This window comes from Tubulanus polymorphus, chromosome 2 (genome assembly GCF_964204645.1).
Source record: "Tubulanus polymorphus chromosome 2, tnTubPoly1.2, whole genome shotgun sequence".
In the NCBI taxonomy this organism is placed as follows: Eukaryota; Metazoa; Nemertea; class Palaeonemertea; order Tubulaniformes; family Tubulanidae; genus Tubulanus; species Tubulanus polymorphus.
In genome coordinates, this window is record NC_134026.1 from 1,091,327 (window position 1) to 1,111,411 (window position 20,085).

The following is a 20,085-nucleotide window of genomic DNA, read 5'->3' on the forward strand; positions in this document are numbered from 1 at the left end:
CTGGGTCTCTGTCCCCGTATGGAATACCTCAAGGGCCATACGAGTTACGTTTATACATATATAGTCAAGTGCTGCCCCTATACATATCGTTGACGGTGAATTGGTGAACTAACTCATTATTCCTCACATGCCAGATAGTTGACCCAGGCAGGTTTCTATTGAACATATTCCTCTCTTCAATCAGGTATACGGATCATTACGCTATTCCAGATTAGGTAGAGCCTCATTTCATGATCTCTCATAGGGTAGAGAGTATTCCGGCAGAAACATACACACAAGAGAATTCAAGAATGAGTAGAGACCGATCAATTTCCTGCCAAAGTGTTCTCCGCTTATCCACGAACAACACCAGAAATGAAAATAAATCCTCGAAATACTATGAAAACTCAAGAAAATGAAACATTTAACAGCAACACTTCCACAGATTGACCGCTTTATTTTACACTTGTATTATAATATACTTAGAATTTCATTTCATGGGGGAACTGATGATTTGAAAGTGAAAACATGGCACCCAAATAACCGAATAACATCTTCTTGTCGGGATGCGATCGAATGACTTCTAAAATCTGTTTATCGACTGTTACTTGATCTTCCTTACGTTCCTCACTAACGGTGTACTCCTAGAAATTAAATCAATCATCCAATTATTAAGTATATATCATTCGATCTCCACTAGATAGAATCAAGGTACAGTAGACTCTGCTCGCCTTGAATCTCGCAGCACCAATAAGGTTCTTTTCTAAGCGAGTAAATTCTGTGGGCATTTGGAGTTGTGAGTTTTCAAGAAACTACCTAGAACTCTGCCACATACAATCAAGTTAAAATGGACTCTTGAGTATCTTTTCCACAAACTTGTATGATCATTCACTATAGACCGGTAAGAAAAACTACATTAAAATTGAAGAAAACCAATTAATTTCTTACTTCTTTCTTTTCCTCGAAGATTTCTCCTTCCTGGTGTTTCGTTTTCTTGGCTTTCTGTCTCCTGAAGAAGTCGTCAGTGAGACGCTCGGGTAATTTCACAGTCTTTATGTCGACCTTAGTTTTAGTGGCGATAACGTAATTCTGGTCGATTCTTCTAAGAGGACATCCGTTGAGATGGTATGGACCTGAAAAAAAGCGTAGTTTTAGTATCTGCAAAGCGTGTAAAATGAAAGAGAGCGCAGAGAATGAAGGCTATCCGATACCGACCTGTTACTAAAAGAAGACCTGAAGCTAATTGTTTCAAAAACACAACACGCTGTAAAATAAACAAAACACATTAGTTAATTGTTGTATATATCGATGACTTTGAACGGCATGAAGTAAAGCTGTACCTTTCCCTTATGACGACCAGCCAACAGAATAAGCACAGTTCCTGGCGTAATAGTTTTACGCAGTTTTCTTTCGTGTTTTTTGAAAGGCTTCTGACGAGTGGGCAGTCTCTTCGGGTTGTCTTCAGTCGGGTAAAAACGTGGCTATAAAAGTGACAACGCAATTCAGTAAATACCAGTGAATATGAAGTGTATATGAGAGTGGATTAGAGTACAGTAGATTATGCTTGTCTCTCATCTCACCGGACAAGCAAAATACTGCAATTCAGACTAGTTAAATCCTAGTTGATATATTATCTATGGTCCATCTTTCTGTAGGCAATGATATTAATTATGGATTTCTCAAAATACAAATTAATTTAATTGGTCACAAATGATGCAAATTTATCAAAGTGGTTTCTGGTTTAGAGGGAACTGCAATATTCCACACGGACCCAAAATGTGTTCTACATGTTGAAAGCCATGCTTTAGAAAAATTTGTATTAGAATACTAAAAAATAATTGAAAAATACAATGAAATCTAGAATTTGGGAAGTGTGCTGTAGGAACATAGATGGATGAAAGTAAGTTGTTTCACCTTTCTGTTTACAAGTACAACACGTTTTCCTCCATTCTTCTCGCCACCGATATCCTTGGTGATTTTTCTATCAGTCGATCTCTTTACGACTTTCTTCTCTCCTCCCGTTTTCTTAAGTCGGTAAATCGCACGTTTCTTGTACATCCTCGGTTGTGAGTATCTCATCACCCCGCTGGTGCCCAACACGCGGTTACGCGCGCTGTGATGAGTTTTCTTCGCTCTAGCTTTCCTTTCAGCCGCCATGTCTACAATACGAAGCATTTGAAATTATTACATTTGTGCAACACAACTAAAGTCGTCTTTAGGTCCTAACTACCTATCCATCGCACAACCACACAAGTAGCTAAAATTACTCACAGGGCCTAGACACAGAAGGATTTTGACCCTAGTATCCTGGTACTATGTATAAAAAGACTTTATATATGTAGTAAATAGGATACTGGGGTCAAAATCATTTTATGTTAAGTCCCTGTGAAATTACTGATCAGTAGCTAAAATAACTGTTAGCACGTCAAGCCATTTAGACAAATAAGGCTGGTATAAACGGGCCAATGCTTTGATAATGCATCTACAACTAAAAAACTACCAGTTCTTTGACTGACTTTTGCCCGAAAACTTTTGGGCTTAAACTTCTCTCCAGATTTATAAACCACTCCAAGCCATGTCATGAGTCCTGTTAACAAATCTAACGCATTTTGACAGGCATCATCTATAGAATCTTTCATTGAAAATGAGTCTTAGAAGATAATTTCGTTATAGCTCAGATTTCACATATAATAGATAGGCGCATGTATAATGCTGGAGTTTCGAATCGAATCGCTCCAAATATAGACTACGGTAAAGAATGCATTTAATCTACAACGATTACGTGGTTTTCACTGAATATCTCTGGGATCATATATTACTCGACTGCTCGCCAGCAAAGCAGATGTTTGAGGATTTAATGAAGGAAAATTTTACTCACTGTCCCCGGAAATATCCACGAACGGAAAAGAGCCGTACACTTCCGGTAGATAAAATATTTACCAAAATGAACCAAATGAAAATTACACTTGCTTCCAACTATCATAGAACTTATAAAACCTGAAAATTATTTCAATAGATTAAAGTCAAAGATATACCTTCATAAATGAATCCTTAACTCGGAATAATATCTCTTCAAAAGAAAGTATCGATAGTTTACCCGCAAAACTTCACTATATCTGTTACATTCGCTAATTAGTTCAACAATATGGCCGTACGTCAAATTAATTTTGACCTTTCATAGTAGTTTTATATCTATTCAGAAGCCATTTCGCCCTGAAACTAGCTCTGATATAGAACAGTTTTTAGGTATTTATATGCATATTAGGTTTATCTTCAAAGTTCCTTCCTTTGGGGCTTTGGCCTCTTGTTGAAGAATAAGTCCGGCTTAATAATGTTCGTAATCATGGTAATAATAATCATATTTCTGATAATGCAATGCCAATGGTGCACTCCACTCATGACCACTATCCGTAGTCAGTAACCTGTCTGCGGTTTAGTTTTTACGATCGGATATTTGGTCTAACTGCAGTTTGGGTCACCTATCCACTGGGTGGCGCTAGTGTTATTAAAGAATAGTGTTATGGTAAGGTTAGGTACACAACCATTAGGGACACCTAAACTGCAGTCATACCGCCTATATACAGACAGCCTCTTAGTTTTCTTCCTCCAAATCACCATTGTTGTCAATCTTTATGTTAATCATTTTATCGATTTCTTGCTGTTACAGATAAAACGATGCAGGACCAAAACCTCGTCAAGAATTTGATCGCTCTGAAAAAACGATCACTCGACATCAAATTCAACCTCCAGGAGACGGACTACATTCCGGTAGAGAACATCGGAGCGGGCGCGTACGGCGTTGTATGTTCGGCCATTCATAAACGCACGAAAAAGAAAGTTGCCATAAAAAAGATACCGAATGTTTTCGACGTGGAAATAACGGCGAAACGGACCTACCGCGAAATAAAAATACTCAAACATTTCAAACACGATAACGTGATATCAATCGAAGAGATTCTGAAACCGCCGGGCTCGATGATCGAGTTTAAAGATATCTACGTCGTGTTAGATTTGATGGAAAGCGATTTACACAGAATTATTCACTCGACTCAACCTTTAACACAAGAACACACGAGATTCTTCCTTTATCAGATATTACGTGGTTTAAAGTATATACACTCGGCCAGTGTCATACATAGAGACTTAAAACCTAGTAACTTACTCGTCAATGAGAATTGTGATTTGAAAATTGGTGATTTTGGTGAGTTGCCTTCAACAGTTGAATTCAATCTGGGAATCCCTTAGAATAATTATGTGGAAAAAAAAGATAATTCCAGGGGAAGCAAATTCTCAAAAGTTGGTTAAAGATAACCGGTGGCTGAATACCGAAGTAACTATGAATTTTTGTCACTTTGTCAGCTATTCGCTGTTTAACTCTGACCAACTTTTCAGTAACTGCAGCCCCGGTATTTTTGTTGTCAAAAGAAAAAATGAAAAATGCCAATTGTTAAATTGTGAAAATTCCAGAGTTCATCATTCAATCTAACCCCGGCCTGGTGTAGATATTTGTGTTGTAAATATCTGAAGTTGAATATTTCAGGAATGGCCCGAGGAGCTGTAAACTCACAGGATGAATGTATGATGAGTATGACTCAATACGTCGCTACTCGCTGGTATCGAGCTCCTGAATTAATCATGTCATTCGTCGACTACACGACTGCCGTCGATGTCTGGTCTGTTGGATGTATATTCGCTGAAATGATCAACAGAAAGACATTATTTCCAGGTGAATAGAAACGCTTGTCTCTTTCCTATGATGTTACACGGAAAGCTCCGGATTCATAATAAATGTTTCGTTGTAGTAATATTTATTGAAAAGTTTCAGACTCTTTGTATTCTTAGTGTAGGATTTCATAATATATTTATTACATGGTCAGTGTTTCATCAATGGTTAATATAAAGCTCCAGAATATCAGGCAATACGGTCAATGTATTCGTGTATGAAATTTAGAGAAATCACTCTGTGATCGGAGAACTCCACGATTGAATCCCTTAGAATTCGCTCAAATGAAATTGGGACGGGACTTTTAACTGTTGCAACTGAACTTTTATCCCACTTGATGTCTTCTTCGTTAGAACCGTTTGCATCCTAGTTGGCACTTGGGTCTTCGGTTAGGTTTCTCCAGGCTTACTCACTTATTGTTCCAGTTCTCTGACCATGGAATGTCTCCAGGTTTCTTTTTGGACCCACTTCATGTATTTTCATTTTGTATTATAGGTCGTAATGGAATATTACAGTTACAACTGATAATCAGTACATTAGGTACACCTTCCGAAGAAGTGATGGAACAATCTCGCTCTGATATCGTTAAGGGTATCATCCAAAGTAAGATAATTCATAACTTGTTCTTTTAACTTTTGAACAACTCGGCCAATTTGAGTCGGATGTCGGTGAATATTCAATTTATAAGATCTGGCTTAGAGGGAGATTTAAATAGGAAAATGAATTGGAAAATTCCACACCTAGAAATTACTTCCGAGGAATCCAATATTCTGAGTAACAACGATCTGAGGATTCATGTTAGTTTTACTGTATACGTGAAACTAATGAAAGATGTTATGTTTTTTAAACAGGTATGGGTGAAAAAACTGCTGTTCCGTTAGAAACAATTTTACCATCGGCTTCAAAGAAAATGATTGATTTATTGAGTAAAATGTTGATATTGGATCCTCGTAAACGAATCACTGTCGACGAAGCATTGAGACATCCGTTCTTATCGAAATATCACGATCCAGATGATGAACCGACCTGTGCTCCGTTCGATTTCAGCTTTGAGAATAAGGTTAGTCTCAAATTTTTTTTCATTTTTTTTCTTTAGCACCCTCAACCCGCTAAGTGCCACACAGGGCATTATAAATGGGTTCGATGTTCCTTTTTCCCAATGGGGGAGAGACCAGAGAAGAACCTTCAACCAAGAAACTCCGTCGCCACCAGGGTCTGAGCCCATAAACCTTGGATTGACGAGACCAGTGACCGGCGGCTTAAACCTCTCGGCCACTGCGCCTCTCTTAGATGTCTTAGTCTCAGATATGAAGAGTAAGACAGTTTTTAGTTCAAAGTTGTAATGCACAGGGCCCCTATGACTCCTTGATTCCTTAAAAACTCTTTCTAAATGGATAATGCTTTTGAAGGTGAAAGTTGATTTGAGCAAAACACCTTTAGAATTCCTTCAATTTGAGAAAAAGGCAATTAGATATTTTAGAAGTTTTACCGAAGACTATGTCTAATTCGGCACAGCAGGATCTTTTTGTTACCCTATTAGGCGCAGTTACCGAATTAATGGTCGACTATAATTGGGATAAAAGTGATGCAGACACTTCTTCGAAATTTCAAATGTCTTCCTTTAAAACCTCTTATATCCAGGAATGACTGATCGCTAGGGTCTTAAATGTAGCTGTGATGTAATTTGAAAAAGTTTGGGTTACCGGTAGCCATGTCTGCGTACAGCGAGGTTTACGGTACATCAGTCTCTACTGTCATTGCTTTAACGAGTTCAAACACGTTTTCATTTTCTGTTGTAGCCTATGGATATGATTCAGTTGCGGCAGTTTATATTCAAAGAAATTCTCGATCTCGGTGACGACGTTCGTAAATCGGTGATTTTAAAACCGGCTCCAAAATTGCAGCCTTCGACGAAACCGATGAGCAGCAGCAGCGGCGGTGGCGGCGGCGGGTCCGCTTCGAACTTCATGCAACAAATACAACAGTTAAAAAAGGCGTCAGAGTCGAACAAACCGTCAACGAATAAATCAAACGCGACAGAAATTCCGAAAAACATCGCGAGCATGAATCTGATGGATAACGTTTTCCGCAACGTGGCGATTCGAACGTCCGATCTGATCCCGTCGTCGTCCGACGTCGAAATGTTGAGCGCGAAATCGATTGATCGATGTCGATTGGACGACGCGGTCGAGATGCTCAGCGCGAAACTCGAGGAGAACGTGCTGGATGACATTTACCCGGTTGAAAAGAGCGATAACGTTTCATCGAAGGAGAAACCGACTACGGAATCTTCCGCTGCTGTTATCAGCGACGATGTCACTAAAGAGAAGACGACGACTCAAGAGCAGCAGAAGAGAACGGTCAGTGAATGTACGAAGGCTTTGATTAAAGCTTCGATCATGCAGTCGAGTCAGAAGAAGAAAGGTACGAGACATCGTCAGGTTGGCAACTTACCTGCAAGTCACCTTTATCTACTGTTAACCATTAAGATGTCGATATCCCTGTTGTGGTATCTGTTCATTTCCATTTTGGAAAATTGAAAAATCGCCCGCGAAATTCTTGGGAATTACTTGGGGAATTTTGAATTCATATAAATGTGAGAGTCCTGAAACACAAATGAACATAATTGATTAAGTTTCCATATGTATATATGCTGTATAGTGATGCGTTTAGTATATCTTATTCTCAGAGTTGGGCGGTGATCAAGGCAAAGTCCGACCAATCACAGCCGCGCAGAGACAACGAGAGAGGGAGGAAAAAAGGCGGAAAAAAATTGAAAAAGCAAATGAACGTAAGAAGAAACAAAAAAGTAAAGGTTAGTTTAGAAGCATCAATAACGAAACATGTTATAGTTTACAACTCGCGAGTATTGAGCGGAACGTATCAACAACTGGTGTATTTGGTTTTATTTCAGAGAATCCTCAAGCTAAGTTTTTGTTGACGGATGAAGATCGTAACCTTTTAGAACGATGGAAGACAATGGCTGCACAGAAACCTGCAACAACAACGACAACAAACACAAGTCAATCAAACCCTTCAACGACCACAAACTCTACAGCAATCACAAACCCTTCAGTGACTTCAAAACCTACCACAATTACAAACCCAGTCACGAACCCTTCAGTGACTTCTAATCCTGCCACAATTACAAACACTTCAACCATCACAAACCCCTCAATGACCTCAAATCCTGTCACAATTACAAACCCTCTTGCGATCCCAAACCCATCATTGACTTCAAATCCTGCCACATTCATGAATCCCTCTTTAATTACAAACCCTTCTACCCTCAATGTATCGAATATTCCAGTTATTGCACCGTCTCACCTTCCACCCGCTATAACTAAAACTAAACCTGATGTCATTATTATCGATGATGATTCAGAGAATATTCAATTCAATATTCGTTCTGAATTACGAAATGAAAACAGTTTGAGAGCTCATACGATTACGAACGATCAGTTGCCCATTTCAGTCGCTAATAATTCAGAACCGGTGCCGCCACCTATTGCGCTCGATATGCCGTTATCTTTGTCGAAAGCAGAATTGCCATCGGTGAACGCATTGTTACCGAGCGAATCTGACTTACCTCTCAATGAGAACGTGACGTTCGGAAACGTGAACGCTGATGATTCGGATATTCTCGTGAGTCTTCCTCAGGACGTGTTGTTAGGATCGAACTTAAACCCGACTATAAACGAGAGTCTATTAGATAACGACTGTGCAGATAGTAACGACATTGTAAATAACATCGTGAAGGACATGAAACAACAGTTGAAAACACAAACTATAGATGAACAGCAGCAACCCTTGTTGACTATTACTCCTAAAGGTAATGGAGAAGGATATGGAGTTGGTCTCGACCTGGATGATATACTTTCAAATCTATTCAACCAACAAAATAAAGATAATGACAGGTATTGGTATTCGTGTTTTAAATCTATTTCTAAATTTTTGGGACCTGAAAATTCTTTCATGTTTCGTAAATCTTTTCGAGTTATCATTAATTCTCAAACATCTTATACCATTCTTCGTTCCCACAATAGCGCAAGAAATTCCAGGGTGGCAACTTAGGCTACTGGAAATCAATGAAAAGTCGGGTAATTTGTTGAGATTGCTAGATCGCACGTAGATAGCAGATCAAGTCGGGGAAAATAATATGCAGTGACTTGAGTCGAGGAAAAGCAAGTCAAATTAAAGTGGCCACCCTAAATTCATGTATTATAATGGGAACAATGACAGGTGGTCGTGCTAACTCGAGTTCAGAATCCAAGTTGGACAGCATAAATTGTCGTGTATTTTGTGAAACTAAATATAGTTAACTCATCGTTCTATTTCAGTAATTCTGGTCAGCTGGATTCAGCGCCGCTGTCGGCTTCACTGTTAGCTGATTGGAAAGAAGTGACCGGCAATATGGACGCTAAAGACTTAGAACTGTTACAGCAGGAACTAGGACTCGGATCTCCGATAATCTTAACCTGATTCTTGTTCGTCATACATTTTATATCTGTCTCATATATGAACAAATCATGGAAATATCATAAAACACACATAATATAAGAATCGATGCAATCTTTCTATTCTATTTAAGACAATCAATGATTCTAAATGGATATGGACGGTGGTGTTTTTGATTATTCGTACATTTTGATATTAAACATCTTTGCGTATAAGGATATTTTATGTCTCATGCTAAATAAGTGACTAATAACTACAAATAAATACATTGAAAAATGTGTAATATCTAAGATATATTGTGTGATTTGTTAAACGAATTACGGAAGAGTATATCTGGTATATATGTATCTGAAGATATTCGTATATTATTTACATTATTTACCGTACTACGTGTTGTATATTTACAACGAAAATAAACATCTTTTTCAAAATATGTTGAATTGTTATTCAAGAGTTCTTATTATTTCTATTTGTGGATGGATCTCGACCAATCTGACGTAGAACTACAAAAGAAGCCAGTCTAGGAGTAACCCGTAAATCTGCTTGTAACAGCCTATTTAGCAAAATTGGTACCCCAGTAAAAACTCCAAGATTTAGGGTTTATTGGGAGACGGGTGTTCAGAGACTAGATGTGTTCACTAAACGGTTTACTGAGATAATTGTTCTCTATTCTACTCTAGCGGGTATGTCAAAGTATGCAAAAGCACCAGATTGATACAATGCCCAATGATTGAGATAAAGAAGATTATGCCTTCAATATTAATGTAGTAAGAGCTCGTACGATGACGATTTGAGCGTTGAAAGAAAATTGGCTCGAACATCCTCCCAATTTCTGTCAGACGCTCGTAGTAAAAGTTGTAAATAGGCTCCGCCTAGTCATTCATACTTTTCGTGTCATGGAAATCAGTTAGCCAATTAGAACGCCAGCTCGGTGCTTTTATTTTGGTTCGAGCGCTGACCAATCATTGGCCGGTGATCGGAGAAACCCCTGCATGACGTCATTATGTGGAGCGTGAAAGATGGCAGCATTCAAGCTCTCAGTGTATGAGATGAGAGAGAGAAGAAAGTTGAGTCACACATAGCGGAGGAGCTTAGTAATTATCGGCAACTCACTGACTTGTGAAGTGCTGGACATATCTCACACTAAAGCGTCATATAGGTATGTATGTCGCCATTTATTTCAATTCAATTTGAAACCGTTGCAAGGTTTTTTTTAGGCCCTGAGAAATTCTAATAACAACAACAGTGTGCCAGCCAGTTATTTTGTGCTGTGCGCAGTCTGTGTATATTGTGTTTAGTTTGAGAGATTCAGCTCCAGAATCCATCCATCATAATTGTGAGTTCACTTTCCGGTCACAATCCAAGATATATCGGTTTGTACTAAAATGCTACCATTGCCTGTTGGAATAGACTTGCATAGTAAGCATAGCCGGCCTATGATTAAGATTTAGGCCCTCCTAGGTCTAAAATCTAAATCATATAGACTAATATTTACTAACTACTCTAACGGTATTACTAATCTAATGAGTACCCTAGTAGAGGCTGAATAGGGGAGAGTTACTGGAGCTGGAACCTACCTCTTTTGCTCAAATTAGCCTAGGCCTATATATTCAAGATTAAAGCGCCTATATATAGAGTAGGCTAAGGATAGTGAAATCCGATTGGGAATAGAATACTGGAGTGGAGATGATTTTTAGAATCTTGTCCAGTGGAAATAAAAAAAATTATTCCTGTAGATTCCTCTATTTAGTAATCATTTACGGTATTAAAGGAAACCTAATTTGGACAAGTATTCTTCTTTCTATATCATCATTAGACCCTTACAATACAAACGGTCCAATCAATGTTTGATCAATGGTCGTAAGGTTAAGTTTTTTTAACTCTGGGGTTTGATTGAGGTCTATGCCTAATGGATCATAGGCTTACAGTGCTTAGGCCCCTGATGGATGATACAATGGTTGCTCTTCAACCCTAAAAAGGATTTATCGTTGAATTCTGAATCAAATAGGCTTAGATGATTCTTGATGCAGGAGCCAACTGAACAGTAGTTACCTATCCTTACCTAGATTAGCCTACCTCAAAACTGCCAGAATTATCATCAATCATAATAGGCTACCAGTAGTTTAACCTTCCTAAAGATTAGTCTTTTTAGTTTCAGTTTATGATGGAATAACTCATTAACTGTCGTGTAAACGAACTCTGCCCCGTGGCTCAAGGGTTGCAAATTGAATGCTCTTCGTCAATATTGCATGTTCAGAATATTTGAATAACTTGTTGAGCCGAGGAGCTGTGAATCATTGAATAGTGGCAGCAGAGATTTCTGTCTGATTAGGTACGGCTTTCATTGCGGGCTGTCGTGGTAACTAACTGCATTTACGTTTTGGAAGACGTCATCTCACGGCAGAGATTCATACGCATCCACCGCTGCTGCTGCTGCTGCGCGTATCATCGGTCAAATAGATTTAATACTCAAATATTTCAATATCAATTTCAGCTCATCCTCGCGTATGATGACGAATAACGCCCCCTTGTGGCAGCGAATAGAATTACATTGGCAATAATGACGCATTTTGTGACCTTAGATATTTCGTTATCTTTTTCAGCTCGTCCTCGCGTATGATGACGAATAACGCCCCCTTGTGGCAGCGAATAGAATTGCATTGACGAAGATGATGACGCACTATGCGATAAGTCTGTTGTTGCTATGGATGTTGCTAGGTTACGGCGTATCAGATGCGCTGGACTGTCCGTTGGGTTGTCTGTGCTCAACGGTACGATCCAGTGTCAAGGACGAGTCATCAATTTCTAGCGGTAGTAAAGTGAACTGCATTGGGTCACCGGGGAATAAGATTCAGACAATCGAACAGCTACAACCAGAAACGAACATGCCTTTAGATACGTTGATTCTGTAAGTATCACGTCACAACTTGTGAGACTTGTACAAGTCCATCAAATTTTGAGTACCCTTTATCATATCATATCATATCATATCATTTTATTTCCTGGATAATTTACATCAATATATAATGAATACAATTATAATTATGATAATATAGACATTATGATCTCATTTATATACAATGAGGTAAAATAACAGCTGGGGTGGCATAGATAAAGCTAAGCTTGCGAGTGTAGGCACCCTTCCTTTGTCGTTTAATAAAGATAATTGGTGCATTTCAGTGTGAGAGTTCACCTAATATTACCTTTTCGGACATCGAAGTGCCCTTTTGGGATGTGACAAGTCCTTCAAAATTGACCTTTGGATCCGCCCGTGAGAGTATCATCTCGATACTGTAATATTGATTTATCTAGACCTATATTATATCAATGGCAAACATTCTGTATTCGGAACTGGGTTGAATTCTGTGGTTCAATCAGTTCGATGCACTTGATTTTCAACTTCGATGATTTGAAACTAGATTTAAGTTACCCAGTAACAGGTAGCAGTAGATAGCCTATACGTCCTATTATTGCGTATTGATTAAAACTATTCTCGCCAGCTCTATATGTCCGCGTAGTAGAAATGAGTTTTTATAGTCATTAGTGACTGCGAGTAGTCAGTCAGATGTCAGTCAATTACTGACAGCTATCTGTACACAGTTGACGTCGTACTCTCATTTTGAATGCAATATTCTCTAATTTTTGATTGATATTAGAATCGACAGATATTAGATAGATTTCTACGACGACTGCGCCGATGCCTTCAGTGCCGGTAGCGTTTCCCGTTACGGTTTAGAAAAAAAAGAATAACTCGTAAAAAAATTGACTCGAGTCGTAAATCGGAATGATTTCGTTCGTTGTAACCCGAGACGAGTTTCTTTCTTCCTATGATTATCGTCGAGAAGGGTTCTTAAAACCGGTTAAACCTTTTTCGCCAATTGGAAAAAGTGGATTTTTGACGGCGAACGGAGAATAACAGTTTAAGTGCACTCAATTTCCCTCACGAGTGGAAGATACATATCTATATATATATCGTTTATGTATTATTGGCGTTCGTTTCTCGTCGAAGTGCCATCGAGGATTTTTTTTCTAGAAAGCGTCGACTCAAATTGTCAAATGGAGATTACCTGGAGAATACCTGTGTCAACCGGTTGAAGTAGTCAAATGGCAAATGGTATTCGCCGAGAGAGGTCAAGATGATGTTGAAATTTCAAATAGCCCGTATTTTTTTTATCCCTGTTTGGTTATAAATGCATACGTTGAAGGTGGTCTCGAGGATCGAGGGATTATTGATGGTTTCCACATTTACTGAGAAATTGGCGAAACCTTATATATAGTAATTGGAAATTTTGAAATGACATAATTTCCTGGTTCGAAATTATTTGAGAATTTGATATATTTTCCTCCAATCTAGAAAATATTCTGGAAATTCATTTAACACTTTAGGTAGCATAGTTCTGGGATGTTAATTGCTCGCCTAGGGCAACATTCTTCAGCAATTGTTCTCGAAAATTGCCTTAATCAGTCAGTGCTAAAATTTTGACATTCTTATATTAAGATGGTATCTGTTCACTTTTATGAAAGCCCGTTTTCTATTTGGGAAAATTGAAAAATCAGCCATGAAATACTTGCGGAAAAACAGTTTTGAATTAGTTAAGGTTAATGCAGGAATGGTGGTTATTCGTTTAACAAGTTTTTGGCGAATATGGTCGCGTTTTGGCAGCTATTTTCAATTTCAGGTGAATATTAATTGTAAAGTTTTTAGCTGATAAATGAACAGTCGGACGAATGAATGTTTCCCGTGTTTAAACTGATTACCCGTACACACACACGCATTGAGAGTGAGAGAGAGAGAGATAATAAATCCTATAATCAATTTGTGCTCGAACACTTTCTATTTTTAACGATTATAAATAATGTGGAACCAGTGGCGATTGCTGCACGTATTAACTGCATGCACGCTACCGATTCCTGAACTGATTATATTCACATTTAAGCCCGTTTTACTTAGGCCCGGGTGAAACTGGCCGGAATCAGACTCGAGTTTAATTTTTGGCCCGTCTGATTAAAAGCATTCACTCGATACTAAAACACGATCAAAACAATACAATGCAGTGATAAGTCACTTACAGAACCAATTAGCATTCACAGGGTGTAATTGCATTGAAGTTTGATACAGGCCTCGTCAGGTTGGCCCTAGCCTTATCAAGAAGGGGCCAGATTTGGCCTGTGTCAACATCACGGCTTCTTTGAGATCCTTCGGTTTCTGATGAATTATGAGTACAAACTTTCTAATAAAAAGTGACGCTCCTTGTGTTTGTAATTCCTGTAATAATCGTATTATATGTTTAGTTCAGAGAAAGTAGTTATCCATGTGCGTTGTGCTGACCTGATTCCAGATGAATTAATTTATCATTTATTACTGATGATGAAATTGTATTCGTGATTTTCGTTAACACTTTCACCTAAATAATCACTTGACCGATCAATACATGAATGATGCAAGTTACCGTTTTGATATTTGGCCCATGCCAGATAAGTTCAACTGTTTACAGGCCAAATGGATCCGTGCCTGTCGTTTGGCCTGACGAAAATATTGCTAAAACCTCTTATTTTAGCACTGGTCAGATTATTGCGTGCTAGCTGGTTGTGCGAGTGACTCAGTATCATTATCTATCCGCGATAACACGGGCTTTGGACCAGTTCACACGGGTGTCAAATGGGCCCGTGTCAGTTTGGCCCGACCAAAAACGTAGGACCAGACCCGCGCCAAATTTTAGCATGGGTCTAATAATTGCGTGTGAATTGTTACTGGTTCACATTCTGACACTCTGCCCTGATGATCATTCATTCATTCATTTGATATTAGTTAGGTTCGTGGAGAGTTGGTGAGTGGTTACAAAAAAATAACCTCGAAAAATATAGGGTAGAAATAATCGATGGAAGCGGCTGCTGCTGCTGCTGCTGCTGCTGCAGTCGAACGATGAATAAAATAAATGCAGTCAATCGTAAACATGCGATAGAAAATACAGCAAAATACACTCATAATAGTGAGTGACCTCCTACTGCGTCGTCGGAGCGAGCTACGACACTGTTTTACTATTATCAACTAACTATTCACATTGAACACTTTTCAATATAAACCTCGCTGCTGCCCCGCGCGTTAAGCTTCTTTTTTTTTAAGGATCGATATAAAATGCGTTTAGTCGTTTACGCGAAGCTGTAGCAGATTAATGTATTTGGTCTAGATTTTAATCCGTAATGATTTAGTTCGTAGAAAATCAGTATTTATATCCGTGGTTGAAGTGAATGATTTGGATGCAGCTTGAAGTTTTTCGTCAAGTTAACTCTAGTTTGTAAATCGCGCCCATCAAAAGTCCTATTATCCCGATAAATATACCGGTCAGGGTCTCGGGTACTGTCTATGAAAGCCCGGTGTGGAATTTTTTTACCATCATCGACTAAATCTTTCATAAGCCGTGATCACGTGGAACCATTTGGCCCGGACCAGACCCCACTTAGATTTGTCGCGTGCCTAAATAAATAAATGACTGGAATGTGAATTATTTACTGAAATTGCGACTATGTCCGATGTAGTGCAGCTGAAAGCCGATGCGTTTTTTGGAGACTTCATCATCATCTGCTACGCTTTAAGCCGATTACGTGTCGAGAAATGCACGCAATTTGACCGCGGAAATAAACGATTGTATTTTATAAAGAGCTACAAGTGTATTCATTGATTAAAGGATTCGGCGTAGAATTCTCGACGTAACTCTTCCATTTCAACGCAACGAGACAAACTTCCAGACGAAGAGACAAAATATTATTGGAAACTCGATATGTTTGTTGTTTAGGATCAGATCCCTACAGATAACCCAGTGTTCGATATATATATATATATATATATATATATATATCGATTGTCGAATCAAATATCAACTATTTACCGTTGTATTTTTTGCCAGGTCGTTGAGAGGCAACGCCATCAAAGTCATCAACAAAGATTCTTTCCGAGGATTATCAACTTTACAAAAAATGTAAGTAAAAATTTGTAAACGTATATTTCGGTGTGTGAGTGAGAAGTGGTCGTGAATGGTCTAGATACCGAGTAGCTGTCTGTTGACATTTCTGATTAAGACGAAGTCTGGCAAGTAAAAGTCAAGTAGTGCACTTGAATTGATTAGCTCTAAGAAGGGTGAAATGGGTTTTCCGGTTTTACTCAGTTCTGTCCATCAATTTTAGTGGTGCTCTTTAAGTTCGATATATTCTTATGTTATAAAGTGTTGTTGTATTTGACCCCGGTACTCGACTGATTACGAGTGCGGCCGAGTGCTCGTGTTTTCTGACAATAGCCCTTGAAAAACTAAACATTTTTAGCCCTACATCATCGATGGCAGCCTCCAGTGAGTCTTTTCCAGCAATTTCTTTCTAAAAGGGCACAATATTTTGTCGGACAAAAAAAATAAGGGCAATATCCACCAAACAAAGGCACGATTTTCAGCCTTAGAATAGGGTCATAGGGGCGCTGCCCTGAGAATATTTAGTAACGGCCTCAGATGTTGGAGCCGCCGTCTTCTCTGTAATTCACGGATAGTTAACTCGATCTAGCAGTGTTGAAGCAGATAGAAGGGATCTGGCTATTCTACAGCGCAGACTCTCAGCTCAGCAAGCTATAAATCCCTTACCTACGTGTCCGTTGCTAAATATATCTGGGAATTGTTTGTTTCTCACATACATTGATTACGTTGTTACCTGCTGTAAACTGAGACGGAGATTATAAAATGCCGCCACCCTCCGGTGAGAATTACCTCGTGTTCAAACTGTCAGTCAATGATCATTACTTACTAAACACTGACCAAATATTTCGACTCGGTTAATCTCTCCCGAATATGGCTTTAAGCCTGTCAGAGTGGCGCGTGTCTAATCCCGTGTCAGTATCCAGTTTCACCAGTGCCAATTCATTTTCACTTGAGTCTAATCATTAATGTCAAATTTGGTCAAATCATCGAAGGATTAGAAGTAAAGATCTTCCCGGATCGGTTCATACAGATCAGGGAAATTTTGGGAATTCTGACTCTTCTTGAAAATCAGGGAAAAGTTAGAATTCCGGTGTTTTGCTGCTCTTGATCAATGGCAGGGAGGGTATTTTGTATTCCCTGATCTTTGTGAGAACCCTGACCTGCCCGAGTTGACGAAAAAAGTTCAGCTAAATCTTGGGAATATGGTAGGTTTTCATACTTCGCCGATGTTTTCAGTAGTTTTCGATGACTTTGAGCTCACGCTGTTTTAAACTCTTGATTTTTGAAAGGGCCACTTGTGCGTCTCTCCACTCATATATATATATATATATATATATATATAACTAGTAAACTTTAAAAGCGTCGGTGGAATGGTGGAATGTTTTTCTGGTTGTTGAAGAGGTCGATATATCTAATCAAGATGGTGAGTTATCTCTTGATTCTGATTCAGCAGAAGTGCTTCCTCCCATAGACCTCGGTTCATCTGCTTCCTCCCATAGACCTCCTCTCAGTTCATATATTACAAGTTAATACAGTTTTCATCATGACTGATGATCATCACTGGAAATGTTCTGCGAGTTTCTAAAACGCGCGGCGGCTTCGCTCGGGAGAGATCCGGCCGAGTAGACTCGTGTATTTCAGCTGTTCGTGTTAGTACCAGGTGGTATGATTTTATGGTCGGATTTTCACTATTTTATTGATAGTTTGTGTGTTTATTGATATTACGAGAGTGATTTTATTGATACTTGTCGTGTTTGTTTTGTTCGCTAACGATGCATAAATATCAATAACTATTATGTAAGATTTACCCAGTGAACCTTCGCACCTTGCAAACCCCCATATCTCTCATTGTTATTAGTTTAATACCCGCATGATTTGATGTCATACTCTGAAATCCGGGTGAACTTGGTATAATTTGTTTTATTTTCCTGAAAAGCTTTGTCCCATTATTATTTAGAGGCCATGCATATGGCTTCAGGTATTCCAGGGTAGAGACCCCTCGGCAGCCAAACATAACATTTTTCATAAAAGATTTATGATATTCCTTGTGACTCGCGTTCAGTTCCTTATGTCGGGAAATCACATCTCACTAAATTCTAGTTTTTGAGAATTTTCTAGGGAGTTCCCAACTGAACCAGTACCTTTCACCGCAAGCATGTACCCCCCTCCATTAACCTCCTCCTGGATCTGTCCCCGCACTTCAGCACCAAAAATGAGAATTGAGGAATTGAATTTGTATCATTCCCTTCTGGAGGTTGTTGCTCTAGTAGAATTCTACAGATATTCGCGAAAACTGCATAAAAACGACCGCACTTTGTGTGTGTTGATTATAAAGCCGGTATTGAGTTCACTGTATATAAATCGAATGAAAAGAGTTTTGGATTTGAACGGATGTTTCTCTCTCTCTCTCTCCACATATCGATCATCTATTGTCCATAGCTGCGGTATACGAGCCATTGTACGGCGCGGGCGGGTTGGCGACGGGCCGGGTTACCACGACAGTGCAGTTCTCTCTAATCATACAGATCATCGATACTCGGCTTCACATATTTTCATTTCTACTGATAATAAAGCCTCGTATGAAAGGGTTACATATCTTGACGTGTCTCGTCTATTTTTCTCGATGTAATTCGATCGTGGAATTCGTCACTAATGTCGTGTTTTCGATTTTTAAAGTATATTTACACGATCCTCGCGAAATAACTGCGTATTCATACGGTGACAAAACAACCGTTATTCCGACCTTTATCTCCGTATATCCTTCTACAATTTTAAAGTAACTTTATTCTCGCTATTCATCGCTATGCTCTTTGCGTTTTGTCGTATAATCTTGGATTGATACGTTATTTAAAACGTTATGCATTCGCATTAGCTGAAAGTCTGTTCCGAAATGATCCGTGACATTTTACGACGGACAAATTGAGACCGACCAAAAAATTCTCATTCCTCGCTTTATTTGCCTGTTAATCGCAGTGTTGCGTCTTGAGAGGCTCAGAGATAGTTCTCTGATTTAAAAATGAGTGTGAATGCGCAGCATTGGTCTGATCCATTATAAGTTAGTCTGTGCCAGGTACAGGCCAAATTAGAACGGACTGACTAGGACTAACTAGTGATAGTGCGAACTCCAAGACTCTTATTCAGAGTCTTCAGCTTTATTACACTGTGAGTCTGAGAAAAAGAACTCTTCTATTTAGCAGACTGATCATAAAATCAGTCAGATTTGTTTACTGTTAGACTGTGAAGCACCACCTGAATTAAACGTAAACTCTCTCGGACTGTGTTATAACCTTCCGAAGATCCTTCACCTAGGCCTAATTTAGCCAAATATTTCTTCTATTTATTCTTCACTTGAACCAAAAATTCCTCATAGCAGAGAGGGAGCAGAATGTTTTTGACAGTTTGTCGCGACACATTGTGATAAATCTGCTGAATGTTGTTATAAACAGAAATCAACAGAATGAAAGAAACGATTGTCTCAATTTATTTCTGTGTGCTTGGTTCTGATAGAACGGAGGAAACCGGGACAATTTGGCAATTTTGAATCTCCTTATCAACTGGTGAAATTGTTGATGTCCCTGTCGTGTATGATGGTATCTGTTCATGAAGATCCCATTTCTATTTGGGAAAACTGAAAAAGTGCTCTGCATGAAATAATTGAGGATACTACTTGAGATTTGAATTTAAATAACTGTTAGAACAATGTATATAGTTCCGATGGTTTTAGTTTTAATTTTTACCTCCAGACTTTGATTAGTTCCTTTCTCATAACTTCTCTAAAGTCAAACATATGGTTATTCATTAAGATTCAGAATGCTCTGTTCAGAATTGAGATCGGTTGTTTTTATGGCTAATGTCCTATTTCTCATTTGTAAACGGGCTTTATTCGAATTTTACGACTACCGGGATAGAAAGCTATATTAGCTCGAATCAATGTTTATTCAGTCGGGTTTATGACCTCCTGTACAA

General features: G+C 38.8%; 3 protein-coding genes across 3 annotated transcripts in view; 2 read left to right on the top strand and 1 right to left on the bottom strand.

Annotated features, from left to right (window-relative positions):
• Nucleotides 1-416: 416 nt before the first annotated feature.
• Nucleotides 417-2,900, bottom strand: LOC141898778 (large ribosomal subunit protein eL6-like). The gene is made up of 6 exons (XM_074784870.1): nucleotides 2,858-2,900; nucleotides 1,894-2,138; nucleotides 1,320-1,460; nucleotides 1,195-1,243; nucleotides 928-1,112; nucleotides 417-623 (listed from the first exon to the last, which is right to left on the bottom strand). The coding sequence occupies exons 2-6, from the start codon at nucleotides 2,134-2,136 to the stop codon at nucleotides 462-464; spliced, it is 780 nt and encodes a 259-aa protein (XP_074640971.1). The 5' UTR covers nucleotides 2,137-2,138; nucleotides 2,858-2,900; the 3' UTR covers nucleotides 417-461.
• A 225-nt stretch (nucleotides 2,901-3,125) lies between these two features.
• LOC141898768 (uncharacterized) lies at nucleotides 3,126-9,515 on the top strand. Its single transcript, XM_074784851.1, has 9 exons — nucleotides 3,126-3,225; nucleotides 3,647-4,180; nucleotides 4,520-4,705; nucleotides 5,198-5,305; nucleotides 5,554-5,762; nucleotides 6,502-7,126; nucleotides 7,392-7,517; nucleotides 7,617-8,619; nucleotides 9,043-9,515. The coding sequence occupies exons 2-9, from the start codon at nucleotides 3,655-3,657 to the stop codon at nucleotides 9,182-9,184; spliced, it is 2,925 nt and encodes a 974-aa protein (XP_074640952.1). The 5' UTR covers nucleotides 3,126-3,225; nucleotides 3,647-3,654; the 3' UTR covers nucleotides 9,185-9,515.
• A 2,314-nt stretch (nucleotides 9,516-11,829) lies between these two features.
• LOC141900881 (adhesion G protein-coupled receptor A3-like) overlaps nucleotides 11,830-20,085 on the top strand; it is a 32,523-nt gene continuing 24,267 nt past the window's right edge. Inside the window, exon 1 of the mRNA XM_074787936.1 lies at nucleotides 11,830-12,068. Within this exon, the coding sequence (XP_074644037.1) occupies nucleotides 11,830-12,068 (239 nt within the window). The remainder of the gene's footprint in view (nucleotides 12,069-20,085) is intronic.